At 37.7% G+C, this 21,182-nt stretch overlaps 1 protein-coding gene across 1 annotated transcript in view; it reads right to left on the bottom strand.

Annotated features, from left to right (window-relative positions):
• Positions 1-269: 269 nt before the first annotated feature.
• The window catches only part of tm9sf2 (transmembrane 9 superfamily member 2), a 31,275-nt gene continuing 10,362 nt past the window's right edge, over positions 270-21,182 (bottom strand). The window contains exons 4-17 of the mRNA XM_077246892.1: positions 17,545-17,672; positions 17,329-17,458; positions 17,111-17,235; positions 16,810-16,921; positions 12,847-12,926; positions 12,013-12,121; positions 10,468-10,600; positions 9,896-10,015; positions 7,157-7,214; positions 6,791-6,950; positions 6,498-6,649; positions 6,235-6,346; positions 5,971-6,142; positions 270-1,247 (exon numbers count right to left, since the gene is read on the bottom strand). Of these exons, the coding sequence (XP_077103007.1) occupies positions 1,180-1,247; positions 5,971-6,142; positions 6,235-6,346; positions 6,498-6,649; positions 6,791-6,950; positions 7,157-7,214; positions 9,896-10,015; positions 10,468-10,600; positions 12,013-12,121; positions 12,847-12,926; positions 16,810-16,921; positions 17,111-17,235; positions 17,329-17,458; positions 17,545-17,672 (1,659 nt within the window). The 3' untranslated portion in view covers positions 270-1,179. The remainder of the gene's footprint in view (positions 1,248-5,970; positions 6,143-6,234; positions 6,347-6,497; positions 6,650-6,790; positions 6,951-7,156; positions 7,215-9,895; positions 10,016-10,467; positions 10,601-12,012; positions 12,122-12,846; positions 12,927-16,809; positions 16,922-17,110; positions 17,236-17,328; positions 17,459-17,544; positions 17,673-21,182) is intronic.

Consider the following 21,182-nt stretch of genomic DNA (forward strand, 5'->3'; position numbering starts at 1 on the left):
CAGCGAATCAGATTCAATAAACATAACTGTTTTATAATGATAGACTGTTAATTTAGTAATTCTTGCAAATATCAACCTATCACTTAACTTTTTTTTTTTTTTAAATGCTGATGGTTTCTAGCAAGTTTGTATTTGTAGAGAATGTTTGTGTGTTTTCCCTGACATTTATTAATAAAAATGTTTAACATTATGCAACGGCAAACTATAAGTAAATTAAAAGAAAAAAATTACAAATTATCAAGAGACAAATTCATACATTAAAACAAACATTTTTGGAGACAAGGTGGTTTTATTTCTAATATTTTGTTTTTGTTGTAATCTCATTACCTCAAAATCAGAGAAGACAAAAACCAAAACTGAGTGACCAACCAAGCTAATGTAGTTTTATGGACACACGTTTAAATGCTGTGCTTAAATACAAAGGAAATCATTTCACACCAGCACCCCTGTGTATGGACGGGGCACTTCACATTTTCACAAACCTGTTCTTATCCAAAAACACAATGTCTTGATTTTCCTCTGTGATAATGAGGCACACAATGTGTTGAGGCATAAACAGAAACAAAGAGAGGAAAAAAATGACCAAACAAAAGTTAAATAGACATTCCCCCCACTGGTTATACACAAGTATACGCAAGCAGTAATTGTACAGTATCAACATGATGAAAGAAAATTCACACAGCCTCACTCTTAAATCAACTCTCAAAGAATTAAGTCCTCCGATTTTTTAACCTTTAGCTTCTTTTTTGATGCATACAAGGAAAACATGCTATTTACAAAATCATACTTCTGAAACTGAAGATTCAATAACTGGAGCTAGTTTTCTCTGTGATTTATGCATCACTCTTTCATTTGAATGTTAGCAAAAAAAGAGAGGTAAGTCATATTTACAATGGACAACTCGAATACGTAATTACTCCAATGCAATGGCCAATGTGTACGTTTGCTGTATTCCGTTCCAACTAAAGAAGCAGTTGTGTCGATTTCTTCAAATCCAATATGCACTACTAATGCACACGCACACATACACAGCAAAGTAAATGGAATTTGTTGATTCAGTTATTTGTGTAAAGCAGGGTCGCCGTGGCAACAGAGTAAGTTAAACAGCGCTCAGGTCCCTCCCTCAGGGATCTCACATTGGGCGGAGAAGAGTTCAGTCTCAATTGAGATTGATTTCATTTAATCCACTTTGACCACGCTGTAGATCTTGGTGACAAACCAAAAGCAGGCAAAGAATCCAATTGTACCTGGAAGAAAAAACACAAAACAGATTTATGTTACTATCACACTACACAATATGACCTGAACTACTTTTCTCCTCCCTCAAGATGGCACATAAAGACTGTCTACAAACATCGAACGCTTGGAAAAAACATATCCCACAATTATACCTGCCATTAGTTTAAGATAAAAGAGAACGAGTTAAAGCTGAACTCAAAGAGCTGATAGCACAGTGATAAGTGCTATTTTTAAAAGTTTCTTGTTGACGTCAAAATGGTTGCTAACTCCCGCCCAAGAAATAGCTTTGTTCTGAAATATTGATATACTTATACGTGAGTAATTGCTTTGATTTAACTGGTTCTTCCACACAACAGGCGTATTATGATGTTACACTAAAATACTGCATGTTATATGGACAAGAATGTTTTATTGCCATTCTCCGTGACCTTTCTACTCGTCGTGACGCATCCCTAGAGTATTCCACATTTAAGCTCACGAAACGCAGTCACTTCATTCCTACAGTCTGAACAATATAGTAGTACAGCCAACTAATGTTGACATTGTTTAGACCAGTGGTTCTCAACCCCACTAGGGGTCTCTACAAACTTCCAAGGGGGCCCCAGAATGACTTAAAAGCAGAACCTAAAATTAACTCTCGCCAACGCTGATTTTTACTCTCATTTGGCGCTATGAAACTCTGTCAGTCGCAAGTTAGCCAGTGACAATTTGTTTTAGTTCTAACAATGGAATGTTTTGACATTATGAACATTAACAAAAGTGAACGACGCTCTGTACAGTTGACGGATCAGTGCTGCATCATCACAACATTTTTCAGCCATTCCAATGAAAATATTCAAGCGCTGGAATACGCAAAAGGGAATTCGGTCCTCGCACGCTGTATGGGAAGTTTATTTTTTTTTATTTTTTTTTGTATGGGAAGTTTAAACATCCGAAACGCGACCTGTTAGCTGTTGTGCTTAGTTGAGCTCTCTTTCATGCCTTCCTGCACTTGAATGGACAAATTTACAATGCCCGTCTCGGCGAGTATCCTAGTAAAGATGGTTGGTTAGGAATAGTTCACTTAAAAATGAAAATTGTGTCATCATTTACTCACCCTCAAGTTGTTTCAAACCTGTATGATCAAGTAAATGACAGAATTTTCATTTTTTAAGTCAACTATTCTCCTTCAAGTGATCGCAAACACAAAACGCATGATCCGTGCGTGCATTCGTTCTTAAAGTGACAGCATCCTAAAAATCTGCTACTGTCTGTGTTTTTAATGTTAATCAAACAAAAAAGGACAAAGAAAATCACTCACTGCTCTTGAACTATAAAAAAAGATATGAAGACTATGCACTGTAATTTATTTGATTAGACTGCTTTATTAAATTTCGGTACCTGAAAACTATTAGACCTGCCTGAAGAGCATTGTTTATTTCAATTGTATATTCACTGAATTGTATTTACTTGTGCTATTGCTTGTAATTTATTTGTTTGTTCTTACTTTATTGCTGACTGTTTACTTGTCTTTAAAAATGTATGCTATTAAATTTATAGTAGTTAAGCTAGTTTTAATAGAAATTGGAATAGAGTATTGTGAATTTTCACTATTATCTAAAATTTTGGTGTCATAATTGCCTGTTGTTGTGTCATGGCTGCTAAAAAATATTTTTGGCCGGTAAATTTTCTTTAGTCAGAAGTTAAGTTTTAGCACGGTACCTGCTTAGAAGTATTTATCACGACATAGCATATCATGATATAACAATCTAATATCTGTAAAGCTACTTTGAAATGAGGTGAAAAACACTTCACAATTTTCTATAAAAATAGCATCACAGAATTCCATGATTTCCAGGATGAATCTCTGAACAGCATGTGTAAGCCTTTCACAAACAAAGCCCTCTCAACACTGAAAGTGTCACATTTTCACTTCATTTTGTTTAGCCTGCATTTAACTTCTGAAACTTCTGAATGAAACTTCTGAGTTTTAGTGCTTCACTAATCAATCAGTTAGTGCTTTCCCTGCGAATACTAACTTTGATGCATACAATCGTTCAGGATGTGATCAACTGCTTACTTTCACATATTGGAGAATTGGAATATCAAACGTCACTAATTAGTTGAAAAATCGAAGATATAAAAACCACAGGCCTACGTTATGCCAGTCATTCAGTGCGAAGCGTCAGGTGACAAGCTTGTTGTGTCTCCGTAGAAATCTCTACTACTAACTAGAGTGTTGTGTACTCGAGACTCGGACTCGAGACCATATTTTAATGGTCTCGGTCTTGTCATGGACTCGTGTGCATTTTGACTCGGAATTGACTCATACTCGAACATATTAGGACTCGGACTTATTCCCGAGTCCACTCGAGACCCATTCAAAATATGTCATGATTATTACTGTATGTTAATATTTATTTACATTGTTGTTTGATTGAAACGTCTTGCTGACTTTTTTGTGCGCAACTGCACATGACTTGAGAGTAATGGTGTGTTCACACCGAACGCAAATTTAATTATTTGCGCGAGTAGATTACATACAAAGTCAATGCAAAGACACGAATAGGGCGCATCATTCGCGCCGGGCGTTGCGAATGACGCGAATTGGGCAATGCGTTTGCCGCGAATGTCTTCCGCTCAAGTTGAAAAACTTTATGCATTTGAACTCGACCAAATGTTCAAGCGTCTAACTAGACGCGATAGACGCGTATTTGACGCTCTATTCGCGTTCAGTGTGAACACACCGTAACGTTCGCGGTGCGCAAATGCAGCAGGACCCAGGTCAGATGTGATGTGGCCTCTAGCTCAACTATGTATTGAATGTCTGCCTTATCCATAATTCAGTTTGCATATAAGAACCACACAGAATTTGGGTGCAGTATGTTATGTGTAAGAGCACAAACTGATTGTAATAATTAAGTCATAATTTTAATAAAATTACCTTTACACCGCTATGTGGCCTTTTTACCATTACAGTCTATGATTCCATGGTATATTTGATTTACTGTTTGAGTATGGTGCCAATTTTATTGTTGACACCAAATATTTTACATATTCTTGAAGATATCTTTAGGTCTGGTTTCAGACCCAACCTAGGTTATCCAACCTCTCTGGTCTCGGTCTCGACTCGGACTCGACTCTCTTTGGTCTCGGTCTCGACTCGGACTCGACCCTCTATGGTCTCGGTCTCGACTCGGACTCGAGTGAGCTGGTCTCGACAACAACACTGACTATCTATACTAATGCTTCCAGAGCAGGAAGTTCTAAATAAAACCAATAAGAGTCTATTTTAAATAGGGCTGCAACAACTAATCGATAAAATCGATTATAATCGATTATGAAAATCGTTGTCAACGAATGTCATTATCGATTAGTTGGTCTGCTTACGTCACGGGGAGCGTTTACTGGTACGCCGAACACGCAAGGTCTCTCTCCCTCAGGCGCTCTGCCGAGCGAGCGCGCTACACGGTTTGGAGCAGTCTCTTCTGTCTCGCATGCGCGCTCTTGCTTGCGCGCTCTAGATTTCGGGAGTTTGAACTAATTCGCGGGCATCAGGGAGCCGCAATCAATACGCGGGAGACTCCCGGGACTTCCGGGATCTTGGGATGTCTGTATTTTGTCTCGAGCATCAGGTTGCGCAATCAGTTCGCTCGCAACGTAAGTGATGGATTAAAATAGCGCTACCGCAGAAATAGGTTAAATTAAAACGGTCTTTACAAAGCGAAGCACTAAATATAAAGGCAGTTAATAACAGCAGCAGTAAAATATTGTTTTTTAGTCACTGTACTCAGTGGTTTTCAGCGAATGCTTGTGCACTAATGCATAATTTCTCCTGTCCTTTACTCAAGCCTGTTAGCTTGCTGGGTAACGTTACCTCCATTCCGTTCTCTTTTTATAGCATTTGTCTACTAAGTTTTAATTGTTTTTCAAACGCGATCTACTGCGGCTCTACATTCACACAATTGTTTTCAGTCTTTCTATATTTATTTAATCAATTTATCCTTATATTATTCTTTTATATATTATATATAATATATATTATATTCTTTATCCTTATATTCCTTATATATAATTAATTTTAAATAAAAATTAAATGAATTATATATTTTAGATGTTTTTAGTTTGTTTTTAGTTCAGATATTCACATCTTAACAACATGTCTGTGTAAATTTGTTTTAACAAAAATTGTGTTAAAACATAATATGTTGGATATAATTTTTTTAACAATAATCATGTTTGTCAACTTGCCATCAGCAATTATCATTAAAAACAATGCAAATATTGATATTAGTAAAACTCAATGTGTGGCTTTTGCACTTTTTAAAGTACACTTTTACACATAAATACCCTGATTTACGGTTTTATTTAGTTATAATAAAAAAAAAATCTAATTTAATTTCTATCCGATTAATCGATTAATCGAAAAAATAATCGTCCGATTAATCGATTATCAAAATAATCGTTAGTTGCAGCCCTAATTTTAAAATGAACAAGATGAAACAGAGTTCTAAGGTACAAATATATTGAGTTTGTATTTGCCATCAAGCACCCTCCCCCTCCCTCAAAATAAAATAATTTTATTTTAATTTTAAAAAAAGAGTAGAAGTAGCTTTGTGAAATTCTTGTAAAATAATGAGTTATGAAATCGGTCTAAGACATTCAGTTGGCCCTTGGAGGGCCACACATAACCCTGATGTGGCCCGAGCAGAAATGGAGTTCAACACTACTGCTCTACACACACAGACAGACCTGTAAAGAGGAAGAAGATGAGCGCCATGATCATGGTGTAGCCAAAGTAAAGAATAGTGCTGGCGAGTCCACTGATCTGTAGCTTAGAGAAGAAGTAATGGATGGCATAGACCAGAAAATAAACAGCTGTGAATCCGCTGGTCAGGAAGGAACGCCACTGCCAGTGATAGTCCTGAGAGATGAGACACACACAAAACAAATGAAAGAACACCCCAAAAAACACAATTCTCCAAAATATGCATATGGTCACGTGTATGTAGTCACCTCAGCACACAGGTGGAAGTAGCACAGGAGGATGGTGGCCTCAGAGCAGGTGATGACCAGGATGATGAAGACCAGGAAGAGAAATCCAAACATATAGTACATCTGATGAGACCTGCAACATCAATGATTTACATTGGTTTGTAAACCTAAACCTATTGGTTTCATGGTCTGTTATTTGTAAAGCCAAATAGAACAGGAATACTGAGTAACCATTAATATACTCTGATTCTAAAGTGCACCATGAATTTAACATCAGCACTGACCAGATGCTGTTAAGGATGAAGAAAAGCTGGATGAAGATGCAGCCAAATGGTAGGATTCCACCCATGACAATGCCAGGAAGAGGTTTAGTGTAGAAAGACTGCTCTGGAATCTGTCTGGGGATCTGATTGGTCCTCACGGGATGTTCAATGCCCTGATTTCAAACAAAAAAATACACATTTGTAACTTCAATGAAAAGAGAGAATTATGGATAATTGATTGGGTTCTGGATTATTTGACAACAAACCAAATTAAGTTTTAAAAAAGGCTCTAGGGAAACAATCTGAAAGCTTACGCTTTTCTTGAAACCGAAGTACGCTCCGATAAAGGTGAGGGGCACTGAGATACAGAACCACAGAGCCAGGATGGCCACCAGAGTGCCAAATGGCATGGCAGCTGATGAACCCTCACCCCACAAAATCAGATTCATTACGAAAAAATCAGCAAACACCACCCTGAAAAAGCATTCAAGAATATATTAACAACAAGCCATATTTAAATCAAGCTACATTTCAAAACACAAGACTTCAAAGTGCAAGTTCAAAATTTTGTAAAATGGCTGAAATCTTCCATAACCGTTACATTTAACAATATAATTGCTAAATTAAATGAAATCTACGGATTTAAATTTAATAAAATGATGGATTTCTGATTTACCCACCCTGGACAGAGAAATGCTGTCAACAGAACATTGGTCTTCCACTTCTCCCCACCGAAGGCTGGAAAAAGTGAGAGAGACCAGTTGACCTCATATTTTAACAAGGATACAAGCCAAATATTAAACCACAAAGAGAAAATACGGTCAACATCAGGGACGTGCACAGGAATTATGAGGGGCAGTTGCTCTGACCTGAAAAAAGGGCTTCCTGTACATTCAGTTGTGCTTCTTGCTCGTATTCAGTTCTGATGGTAGGCTACGGGCAACTACGCATGATTTGAGGTATGATTGCGTAAAGGGAACAGGAATTCCGGTAGGCAACAGAATCGACTGCTAAACCCAGGGCCGATCCTGAACTCCCCCTGGGGCCCTAAGCAAAAGGGGCCCTCTACCTGACCTGTGACGCTGTGAGCTATGTAAACCATTTGCCATTGCCACACAATCACACCTGACACTTCAGTGCTCCCAATACAATCCTCCCTCCTTTAAACAAAACAGTCAAAGAATAAGTACAACAATATAGAACAGAATGAGGTTCAAACAAACAATATTTATTGAATAGAGTATTTTCTATAGAATGTTAACATAACAAGTGAATATTAACGTAAACATAAATAAGAAGAAAATAATAAATTATAACCCTGAGCTTTGGCTTTTGGGATTAACTTTGGTTCTCTCTACAGCCTGGGTATTTTCGGCATCAGTATGATTTTTATTTATTTATTATTATGCATGTTGAAGCAATTCTTGATTTATGGTTATTATTTACTGAGGGATGTGCATCCATATTGACCAGTATGTCCAGCTAATCAACATTTTAAATTCAATATAGCCTATAAATCAATAGTCAATCAATGTCAAATTGTCAATACATTGCTTTCTATCTTGCATAATTAGTGCAGTTGTTTAGAGTTTTTAACTACACTGAGACTAGATAATCAGTTTCTTGTTTTATAAATGTGACTTTGATTGGGAGTGCCATCATTCACGTGCATGTATTGTACAGTATGTCTGGTCTCCACATATTTCTGCTTGAAAAATGCGAGTTTCATTTCGTGCACGCGCATATGAACGCACGATAACACACGCGACGCGGTTATGTTTTCCGAGCTGCAGTAAACAAACACCGTTGCACTTTGTCGTTTATCAAAAACAAACGTAATATTTTTTTTTATTTTACTCTCACTTTTGTCAGGCACAAAGTGATGCAAGAGATGCACTGCCTGCCCAGCTAGGTTAGCAAGACCGAAAAACATCAAACTTTGCTGACATCAAACTTAGAGAGGAGAGAACACAAGTTTACCTGATTGTTGTTCCCGCAATTCACTCTCATGGGTTTTTTCTTCTTCCTCTTTTCGTGACCAGAAGGATAGTTTCGCTTCATTTTGTCATGGATGTTGTACACATTAATTGACACGCTATGACACGAGATGGAGGCGGGGCCTTAAGTAATTTGTGGGGTCTTACGCACCGGTCGCGTGCAGCGCTGCAGCCACGTAAACAGTTTGCCCTTCCCTTACTGACTTTCAAGTTCGGTGCACGAATGGAAGTGAATGAGGCTTTGCGATTTAAAAAAAATAAAATAAAAAATGTATCTAGGCCTATGTGAAATTCTGCAGCCATTGTACGATTTTTTTTTTTCTCGGAAGGGCAACTTGAGTCGAGAAGGGCATATGGGCAGTTGCCCGGGCAACCTGAGCAACCCCCCTGTGCACGTCCCTGGTCAACATAATACAATAGTGCTATATTCAAGGAACAATTCAGCATTTGCTTGATTTGTTAACAGCAATGACCAGAGATCATGTTGTTTAATTATTTTAACATTTAATAAGGAGCATAAAAAAGGTGTCTCCTAAATATATGCTAGCATGCATCTTATATCACATACTTCTACTACGCTCTAAAATAATATATTTTACTTGAAATTAGAAGGGGTGGGAAATGGGAATCTTTAGAGACCTCACAACCCAATCCAATTCTAAATCTGGGAGTCACGATCCAATTCTAAAACTATTTTTGATCTACATTTACATCTTTAAATCTTACATTTATTTATAATTTAATTATATATGTAATTAAAAGTACTTTTAAAAATAATTACTGATTAATACCTTTAATACATATTGAGTTACAGGCATGCAAACTTGAGGCAAAACACAAGAAGTGCTTTTTCCCATTTTTGAACTGTCACTTTCATTTTCAATATGAACGTCTTTCTACAGAAAAAATAACACCACAATCAAAAATTTGAGCCGGGGACCTCTGGTTGAGTTGACACGGAATGACCCTATAATAACTCTGTGCTGCCTATTATTTCCTACAATCCTATGCATCAAGTTTGATGGAAAAATCATAAAAGTGGCTAATAGAACGATTAAAAGAAGTAAACTCATAAATGTTCATTTATGATTTCGTTTCTAGCAAGAAATAAGCAGAGAGAAGATCAAACGGGGCCATTAAACATCTGTTGTATGACTGATGTTAAAACAGACAGAGCTGAGCAGATGGATCTACAACTGATATCATAGTAAGACATGGCAGGTCTGGAAAAAGAAGAGTAAGCTCTCATTGTAATCTGCACAAGCCGTCGAACACAACTAAAGCAAAAAAGCAGCAGGGGTGTGTATGCCTGCCTGTTCGTGTAGAGAGCTCCTTTGACACTAATTAAATCTAACGAACTGCAGACAGCCCAAATGAAGGGAGGATCAGAGGTCAAAGTTCAAACTTCTGCTGTGTACTTACATTTGTAGTAGCGGGCAGCCACATAGCCAGCTGGAGTACCCAGCAGCACCCACAGCACCACCGCACATGTCATCAGAGCTCCACGATTGGCAGGTGACAGAAAACCCAAACAGGCAAAAACTACAGATCGAGAGAAAGGAGGAAAACATTGTCAAGTTTTTGATTTGACACATTAAGTAAATTCAGACAATGTTTATAAAAAAACTACAAATTCCATCACAGGACAGTCCATGTCCATACACTGTATCAGCCATCACAAAGTAAAAACATTTATCCTTATTGTAATTTTGGTAACGTATCTTTTTTTATCATTTACTATAAAAGTAATTTGTCCAAACATCTTACTGCACTGGTCACGCTGCATTTTATAAAAAGATTTTTTTCATTGTCAGTGTTTCTTTCTCATCAAGATAACGTTAATCAGGACATTATTTTGACATTTGTATATTTATTTTAGACGCATGTCTTCTTTATGCCAAAGACACATTTCTAAAGAAAAGTAAACAAGGAAAAACTGTATTCAATAATTATTTTTGAATTATTTCCTACTGCTCAGCTCTCCATAAACTTACAGAGAGTAACAAATGTCATGATGAAGATCTGAGTCCCAGAGCCCAGAAACACAGACAGCAGCATGCCTTTCCTGGGAGGCCTGAAGACGTCTCCGTGAACAAGTTTCCAGCCAAATTCCTCCTGGGCATCCTCCTGGAAAGGATGGAATGGAAAAGCGAGGCTTTAACAATAGCAGGAGCTAACGGAACCCAGTTCAGGCGTGGGTTTTGGTCTACAGCCCAATTACGGCTCTCGGTGATCAAAGAAAAGACGCCGGTTGCTGCTCAGACCAATGATACACTGTGTCACTCTCAATCTGTCCTTAATGAGTCTGATTTGTGTGGAGGGAGGAGGGGCCATGGTGAGACAGGAAAGAGAGAAGACGTAAAAGCAATAGATCACCTGACCCTGCGTGACCTCAAACACCAAATGGGAGGGGCTAAATATACCAAAATATGAAGTGATTTGAATGCAGAGTGTGTGCATTTAAGGAGACTTATGTCAAGGGTGAAGGCCAGTGGCAGCACAAAGGCTGGGCTTGCCAGAGCTTTAGCTATAGCTTGACAGAGCTATACCCTGTCATAACACCAGCTCAGCATATGCAAAAATTTCCCTTATCTCTTTTTTTACCCTCAGTGTCACAATAAACAATTGTCTTGATGGGAGAAAAGTCAATTAGGCCTCACTCAGGTTAGGTCCGCATTAACAATAATTGTAAGTACACTATCAACAGCAAATCATCAAGCATTATGCAGTGCTATTTAGTTTCAAACAAAAGACTGTGGACTTAATGTCCATGTAAATAACTGTCACGTAATGTATCTGCCATTGGTGAGTACCTACTTAGGAGGGCTTGAGCCTAAATGGAGATTGCGATCTTTTAACGATTAATTGTGTAGCTCTAGTGCTTAATAATTTTGAGAATAACTCCCTTTAGAGTGTCCTTGTGCTTTGTAACTTTGCAGACCTTTTTCATGCTCAAACACCAATTACACACTAAAAATGTTGAAAATATAAAAAGCATAATAGGACCGCTTTAAGGGTAATTTAATAAAATAAAATAAAATGCAGGAGGTTATTAAAGCACTTAATTTGTTTGGGGGGGGGGGGGGGGGGTGTAACAAGTTTAAGTTTTTTTTTAAAGCTGTGTTTTATCTAAACAGCGCTAGATGACTGAAACTGCATGTTGTTTAGATACCTGCAGTTTAGGCGTTCATTACCTACAGAATTCAATTATAGCACACACTCTGAACTGTTAAGCCCCCCTTACACCCCAAACAAAAACATCCTGGTGCCGCCACTGAACTAGGTATATGCGTGTATGCTTGTCTCTTCTCATTGATGATCCAGGCCACATAAACACGAGTGACATACACATCCTGTAGGTTACGCTCGTTAATTTAAAAACCAAACACACTGAGTGCTCCACACACTCTATTGTGTGAAACACAAAAACTTGGCTGTACTAAAACATACAAGCTGACACTCTCACACACACATACGGTCATAAGTGAGGACTGATCACATATCAGACAGTGACGTGATAGTTGGAGAGCAGAACTCACCACAGAGTCCATCTGGTTGTATCTGGCGATGTCTTTATGGAGTGTTCGGAGCATGATCATAGCGACCATCCCCGAAAGGAAGAGCACAATGACCAGAGAGTTCATGATACTGGTGGCAGAGAACAGAACATCTAAGCATACGTGTTTTAATTGCTAAACTACATCATGGGTTTATCAGGATATGGACCCGAAGTCAAATAACACCCTCAGTCCCTGCAATCCAACTTAAGTGACAAAATGCAAGGGGTCCACGTCTTTGCTAATGCAAACATCAACGTGCGTAATGGTAACGCACACTGATGTTGCGTTTTCAATTGCATATTTAAAGAGACCAAAGAAAACACAGACTCATGAACTGCTCACATGGTTCATTCTGAAACACGCAATGGGCAGTTATTGACCAGCTGGTGACAATCACAATTTCATATACTTACCAGATACCGAGAGTTCATTTTAAACCCTTATTGTGTTCCAAACACAGACGCTAGATGGCTTGTGCAGTGCTGTGCAGAGGCTATGGTATCTATTTAATGAAATCCGTTTTAAAGGTATTTAAAAATGCAGTAATTTACGCAATATACATAGGTCATACATGGGTGAAAAAAAGAAAATCTGTATGAATGCAAAAAAAAATTTTTTTTAAAAAATCCACATCCCTGGTAACCCCACCACATTGGAGAGTATTTTGTGGTAAAGTCTACTAGGGCGTTGCAACGGACCCATCTATAGTGCACTGCAACCGCAAATGGGGAGCTTGCAATAACGCAAGTCCGCTTTGAGTGTGTCATTTAGGACAGGGCCATATAATGCATGTAGTGTGTGATGTGCGCTCACCTGAACCACTGAATGTTGGTGTGTGGCATAGACTCAAGAATATAATCCCATCTAGAGGCCCAGCGAATATGTTTCTCCTCCTGCAAACATCAAACCAGCAGTTACACAATAGTTCTGCAGAAACACTGACATAATAAAACACAGCAAGGTTCTCCAATCTCTTATAGGCTAAATGACCTCTTGGTTTATAGAAAGACAGAGCAGGGACGCTGTTATATACTGTATCAAATTGATTGTAGCATTTTAAACCTGGTCTGTAATAATGCATATGAACCCAAATTTACATACTTGGTTATAAAGCCAAAGCAAAGCCTTTCAAATAATCAATTTAAATATTATCATTATTTTAACATGAAGTTCATGTTATACTGAATTCTATACATTTTAATTAGACAATAATTGGCAGACCCCCTGCAGGAAACCCCTGCTTTACAGAAAATGTGGCATGAAACCAGTACGCCACCTTGTGGAACAAAGCAGAACACTTCTCAATTTGAAATGAAAAGGAAGAGCAATAGAAATAAATAAATATATATATATATATATATATATATATATACACACACACACACACACACGTATATATATATATATATGTATATATATATATATAAACTACCACACAAAATAAAAAAGAGATGGAAAACACATTTTGATTCAGTTTAAAAATGAATTTTATCTCACACAAAAATGATAATGCTGTCATTTACTCACCCTGACCGTTCCAACCCCATTTGACTTTCATTCATCTTGAGAACACAAATTAAAATATTTGTAATATTCTCTAATCATTTTTTTCCATACATTGAAAATTTAGGCAATCAACATTTTCAAGCTTTAAAACTTAAGACATCATAAAAGTAATCCATATGAATCAAGCGGTTTAATCCAAGCTTTCCAAAGAGCCCTGATCACTTTATATGACGAACAGATTTAGCAGGCTTTTATTCACATATAAACACTGATCAACGCACATACAGAGCACATCAAATATGGTAAACGGAAGCTGAAAAGTGTTTGCTTGATGTGCAATCCTCATTGGTTCTTGCACATCAAGCACACATTGTTGAGTTTGTTTACATTATTTAATGTGCTCCCCTTGTATGTGTGCGGTAATCAATGCTTATATGCGTTTATAAACCTAAAAAAAAAATCAAAAACGATTCCCTCTGTTTACTGGGCTTGGATTAAACTGCTCAATTCATATGGATTAATTATACAACGTCTTTATGTACTTCTGAAGCTTGAAAATGTTGATTGATGGACAAAATGATGAGAGAATATAAAAAATGTTTTAATTTGTGTTCCAAAGATGAAAAAGAAAATTTTAGGTTTAGAACAATTTAAAGATAAGTAAATGAAGACTTTTTGGGTGAGCTATTCCTTTAAAGTGTTATGAAACCCCAGTTTTAGCCTGGTCGTTCACACCTCAGAGTTGGAAAAAGTCTCAAGAAATGGGCGCGTAAAGCTGTGGAAAAGTGGGAGATGGGAAAAGGGTGGGAAAAGGGGAGACAACAACCAATAAAACACAGATCTGCGGCACACTCATTATACAGACAAATTAATATTAAAATATGACCACGAAGATGAAAAAAAAAAACGAGCACTGTAGTCTCTAAACAAACGACTTTGCGTTTTAGTTTAGAAACGGAGAATTAAAACGAATACGATCTCCGTCCACGCCAGCGTTTTAGCTGCGTATTAGAACTGATCTCAGTCCACTTTAAAACGACTGAAAACGCAGATTACGTGACAATTCACCTACACTGGGAATGCGCGTGCCGGTGTAAACGGGAAACAGATTGACTATTCCTCAGATTTGACGAAGAAGAAAGTAGCTAAGTTACCTCTGCAAAGATTAGCAATATTGAAGACAAGAGATTTCTTTTCATGGACCGACTACAAGGTGGAACTTTTACTTAAAGTTACTGATGACACCCAATCAGAGAGCCGAGCGTGAGCCTCTGCATCATCGTTTCTAAAGTTTTGACCCGTCTTCACTAAAACGCCCTCCGGCGATTCAAAACGCAAAACAGGGTCGGCAGCGTTTCTAAACTTCGCTTTGGCCGTTTTAGTCTAGGACGGGAGGTGCAAACGTAGCAAAAGGTCTCCGTTTCTAAACTAAAACTTAGTAGTGTGGATGGGGCCTTAATCAGTTTAACAAAGAAAGAATAAAGGCAGTTACTTCTTTGCCCATTTTTCTTACAATTTTTAGCCTACATTATTGTCTTCTGTGTATCAGAAAAATTCCTCGTGCCATCGCGTTCATGATCAGATGTAAGGCTGTATCAGTCTACTTATTTGCACATTTTTCATTTGAAGACAACGTGATTAAATATATGAGGATGCACGGTGCTGGTTCATGTTTAGAGCACTAGAGTATATGAAATATATCCATAAAAACCTATTGCACCATTCCGCACAAAAAAATGCTCGCATGTTGTTTGAATTCCCCACTGTAATGCGATCTGATTGTGTTAAAAGGACATTTCCATGAATAAGTGCGAGTGATGCTCAGAACCGGTTGACGTAGAATCATGCCAGCAGCCAGTCACACACTCCGAAAGCACGCTTCTACCTCAGATTCCATGACGTTGCTTCGACTTTGCTTTTCAACCTGGAAGAACGGCAGGGCTCGCAAAATCGCTAGCCCGACATCCTGGGGCTATTGAGTTTTCCAGTCAGTCTACCAAAATGCATAACCAGCCTGCCCGACGGGCTATCTGAAATAGCTTGCTCCCTTTATTCACATTATTGACTAGTTATTTTAATTATTTTATATATACCGTTTGTTTTTTAAAAAGTGGGTGGGTCAGGTGTGTGTGTGAGGGGGTACAATAACAATTTTAGAAAAAAATAACATTACGGTGTCTAGAAATCAATTTCAATAACGTAATTAGTCTTTTAATGAGATCTACTAATATTAATAGTGCCGAGTTTTTTCATGTGAATAAAGTGGTCTTGTGGTTAAAAAATTTGCCAAGCGTGTCAGAGGTTCTGGGTTCTAATCCGCACACGTATTTTTTTTTTCCTCATCAAAACCGAATATGTTCATCAGTGGTTACAGTCTATATCAAACGTTTGTGTGCATTTTGTTTTGTGATTTCACCGGAACGAATAGAGTCTACACGACGGCGATAGATTGAAGCGCGGCGTCCGAGTGAAGACTGCGGGAGCTACAAGAGAACCATGCAATGCATGTATCCATGCAACCGATCATAGCGGCAATGAGCACTCAGCTTGATTTCAAAAACAACACATTTTAGCACTAGATTGTCTCTTATTTAAGAAAAAACTAAATGAATGCTCTGCTAGATAACCGGAGAAGTTTTCTTTATTGTATTAGGTACATTTGTGCTTCGAAATCTTTCAAAGTGGTGTGGGACAATATCGACCCTGAGAAAAGGTGGTGGGGACATGACATGGCTTGGTGACTTGACCATCATATATTCTGCTATAAACAGCATCAAATAATTACAGCACCATTTACTTTCCTCAAAAAAGTCTGGAATTGTTATCATTATTCTTTATTGCTACACTTCAATATGTGAATTATTCCATCAGAAAATTAACACTTTTAGCGTTGTCAGACTTTAAAACAACGGAGCTACTCACTTGTTGATATTTGTGTTTTGAAAATTTTTTTGATTGATGTTTTGACTCCTAACCAATTTTCTACATTAAAATTGTCTTTTTATTTGGGCTAGTAAAATTAATTTCGGGCTACCAAAATCTGAAGAGTGCCTGCCCGAAGGGCTACCAGCGATTTTGAAATTTTGCAAGCCCTGAACGGAATTGCTCAGAAAAACGCAAAAATAACTAATTTCCACTAATTGGTCAAATTGACGAGTGCTTTTAGTGTTTTCAGTGATGAGCCTGTACATATCTGTTCACATCTCAAAAAATGTGTTTTGGGGTTTCAAGTCCCTTTAAGGCTGAAATGGAAGTGTTTAAATCACTGACCACAAACTTGACGGAGTAGGTGTAGGGAATCTTGAACTCTCCAGTGAACTTGTTGCCCAGGCTCATGGGAGGTCCTGTACAGTCTGCTTTGTCTGGGTTGGTGTGCTTAAAGCTTTAAAAAGAGAGAGAAACATACTCCATTTGTACATATTAACATAAACGTATGATAATCATTATCCTAAATTTGATAATTAAATATTTAAATATATTGTTGTGCTTTTTGTTAAATCTTAATGGGCTAAACGGTGCTTTTCTCTGCTGCCTTATTTTTGGTTGAATTTTTTTGTTGAGCCTCAAATACCTTTTAGGCTCTAATTTAGCTGCGACCAGTCTGGCACCAGCAGCCTCAGTCTCCACCTTGTGGTAGAAGATGGTGATGTCCACATGGTTGAAGATGTAGAAGGTGTCTTTGTCATTGAAGTCAGCCTGTGTAAAAATGACCATTTCTTAAACAAGTTGCATTAAATCGAACACTCAACATAATACTTATGAAAATAAAGTGGGTCAAGTTTTACACACATTGACCACACAGGCATCTTTGGCCCGTCCCGTATCCGTGACATAGCAACCAATGGGGAAACCAGGATTACAGAACTTCTGATTGTCCTCCACATCATAACACCAGGTCACTGGCATATTATCAACAATCCTGAGAAAGACAAATAAGTCATTAGATGCTTCATTGTCGTTCTGTGTTACTGCTGGAAGAGGAGAGAGACTGACTGAATGCCTTACCAGTGATGTTGGTAATTGAGGAGCATTCCCTTTTTGAGGAAGTCCAGTTTGGCTTTATCATCCGCTTTGTCTGTTTTGTAAGGTTTAACACAGACAGTCTCGCATTCCAAATTTTTGTTGAAGGAAAACTAGAAAAAAAAAAGGAATACTTAATAAGGGCTGGGAATCTTTTGGTACCTCATCATTAGGAGTGGGAGATATTGACAAAAATTTATATCTCAATATTTTTTTCAATATCTCGATATCGATATTCAGATGATATTTTGACTTGCTGCATTTGACCTATTACTATATAGAATTACTAGTACATAAAGATATGAGACATTATTGATTTAAATATGAACCAAGTTACTGTACTAAATATTTATTCTAATTAAAGAACAGTGCTTTTTCAGTACAATATATGTACGTAATAAATTACCTTGTGCTTTGCAAACTACTCTATTAGTAATAGACTAACAACAATGTGACTATCTCTTTAAAAAAAAAGCTGTGTTTTGCAAACCCTACATCTTAGGGCTCCAGACTAACTTTTTCACCTCAATCCTGGAACTGTACTGAAAAACAATTTGAACCGTCATAAAGTGAATGTCAACCGTACCAAAATAAAAATTTTGTTTCTGTACTTTGTTATTATCATCTATAGGCCTAGTTGTGTTAGTTGTTATAATAAAAATACCAAAAAAATGTTTATGTACTATTATATTTATTTAGCTCCATTCAAAGTAGTTATCTAAACAGGTAAAAACAGATTTAATAAAAAAAAATAACAGGAGTTAAATGCTTTTTTGTATTCATGCAGAACAATTTTTTTCCTTTTTCTTTTAACATATATGAAAAATAAGAGAAAAATACATACTCTCCAAAACGGGCATTTCGACATAATGTTGTGTGTAGGCTATTTGTCCATTCAGACACGAAAGAGAGTTCAATTCAGTCCTCGCGCGCTGTCTATGTGCATGGCTGCACGCTTCGGGTCGGGTGTGTGCGCACAGAAAACCGAACCGAATAGAGCTCTTTTTTTCGTCGTCACTCTTATGCTCTACTCATTCTCCAAGTCGTTTAAATTTTTTAACGTTTTATGAGACATGCAGCACAGTTCTACCCGTGTGCCGATGGGTAGATCAGCGCACAGTACACATGTGCACATCTACCACAAACGCAGGACATCAGTTCTGACTGGATCGCTTCCCAAATCGTCACTATCTAACATTTTGTCTAGTTTTTATTCGTTGACGACAATGTCAATAGCTTTTCGTCATAGTTTTTGTCATTCAAAACGTTTTTATTTAGTTAGCGTCTCGTTTTTTAACCAGCGCAACATAGCCATTTGCGATGTCATTAATCAATGTGATAGATGTACCGCGATACGATTCTCCGGGTGAGCCGGCCAGTGATAGTAACCAAAAGCATGAGAAGACGCACCCCTGACCGTTGTAGTCAGCGCTTGGTCGGTTAATTTTTTGCCATTTTCTAAGTAAGTTACCCTAATAGGCTAGTAATAAATGAACACGCATACAAAAATGTTTTTCGTCCTGGAGAATATTTCTGTTCGTCCTTCCAGATTTAGGCGCCAACGCCGTTAGGCTCGAGCCCTGAGTAGGCCTACATCGGCTTTACTCTTTACGTTTTTGGATTGTTGCTTCAACCCGAGAAAGAAACGTCATAACACACAGGTAAGAACTCCGTAGTTGTATTGCAAATTAGTACTCAGCTTACTCTCGTGCAATTGAGGAACGATCGTGATTTTGTTATAAAAAAAAACATAAAATCAGTCTACAGTCAATCAAACAAACCCCTACAGTATTAAATTCGCTACATATAATTGTTTAGAAGGTTATACACTTCCTTCAGCTCTTTTCATGTTTGGGGGTCGGATTGTACAAATTATGAAATATTCGATATCCCAATTTGGCATATCGTCCAGACAACAAATTGGATATTATCGTCTAAACGATATATCGCCCACCTCTACTCATCATTCGATTCAAATCGGTTTTTGAGGTCACAATTCTATTAAAAATCGTTTCTCGATTTTGAATTAAATTTAATCTGATATCATAGATTTTATTCTAGTTTATGGTTTTGTGTTACTTCTCCTATTTAACTGTGTTAGACAGTTTAATAGGTCTTGAAGAAAAAAATCCAACTCAATCAAATGTGAACCTTTTAGTCAACCCAATTTTATAAAACACATGCCATTAAGTTGACTGCAACCATTACACACATGACTGGCAGTTTTCAGTAATAAAGCAAGGCACGCAATTTAATTTTTGATATTAAAAATAGGAAGAAAGAAGCAAATTACAAACAATAGGACAAATACAACAGAAAAACTATATAAAATTAAATAAACTAAGTTTTTCAGGTCCAGTAACCTAGGTTTATTTAACGTGAATAATCAAATGTAAAAATAAAACACTGTATGACTTAAATATAAATTGATACATATTAAAGATACAAAAGTGATTCAGTAAAAAGCAGTTTTTAATTATTGATATTAATGAAACAGACGGCAACAGTTTAGAGGCTGCTGCTGTTTGTGTAGAACATAACAGACTGTGGTGTTTACATACTCCACAAGATGTGCATTTTGACATCATTCTGTGTGTATTTGACATTGCAAGCGCAATAAGCTGTAAAAGAGAACTGAATTATGTCATTTTTGCCACGCTCCTTTTCTAAAACTGTTGTATTTGTGTTAACTGTTGGGATTCTCTCAGAAATGTGTCTGAGATCCCTCGCCGTGCTTAATGCTACTTCTTGGGAGGGATTCTCTGAGAAATGCTCGAGATTCTCCGGCCGTGATTAAAGCATGATCGAAGGCATTGTCTGAAGTCTGTCGGTTATTATTGCTGCTCAGCAAGTTATAGTTAGGGAACTCAGCTGTAGTCGATGTGTAGACTCGCAGGAGTACAGTTAGGGGACGTGGCTGTAGTTGACTGTAGACTCTCTAGCTATTTCTTTGCTAATTTTCACTTTTGTTGTCGCAGGTTTTCTTATCGAGCTCCCCCTACAGCTGTGAGGCGTATATTTCACAACAATGTCGTAAAAAAACTCACTTGCGGCCCCTCCTCCCCCTCTATACCGCTGCTCATGTGCATTTTTTATTATCGGAGCCGGTCAACTTTATCGTGTGGAGCATATCTACCGAGGTGGGTAATACATCATACACATTGAGGGCGGCGTGTGCGTTTATGTCGAATTGCCGTAAAGCAGTTTGTGTTTCTCGCTTCTCACGAGACTTCCTATTTCCATCTTACGGGGACGTTAGTCTAGTGCTGGGCGGTATACAGGTTCATACCGAAAACTGGTGTATATTTTTGTTATATTAATTTTGAACATACCCACATACCGATTTATTTAATTACACAACGTTCGGAACGAACGTTACGCTGTGCGACACTGTTTCAGACGGACCCTTTACAATGTTGCACTTCTAAGCAGCGACTGCGAGGTGATGGTAAACAGCAGTGCTCTGCTGTTACGTTACAGGGAAGATGGATGCTGCGGAACTATGGCGTTATTTTCCTGTCAAATGTCAAGAGCGCATTATAGTAGGGCGAAAGTACATTAATATAATGCGCAAGCGCAAATCTCTCTGCTCGCACGCAGAATATAATGTGCCGCGCTCTCAG

The sequence above is a fragment of the Siphateles boraxobius genome, unplaced genomic scaffold (genome assembly GCF_051911475.1).
Source record: "Siphateles boraxobius isolate OS27281-9 unplaced genomic scaffold, OSU_SipBor_1 29, whole genome shotgun sequence".
NCBI classification, from domain to species: Eukaryota; Metazoa; Chordata; class Actinopteri; order Cypriniformes; family Leuciscidae; genus Siphateles; species Siphateles boraxobius.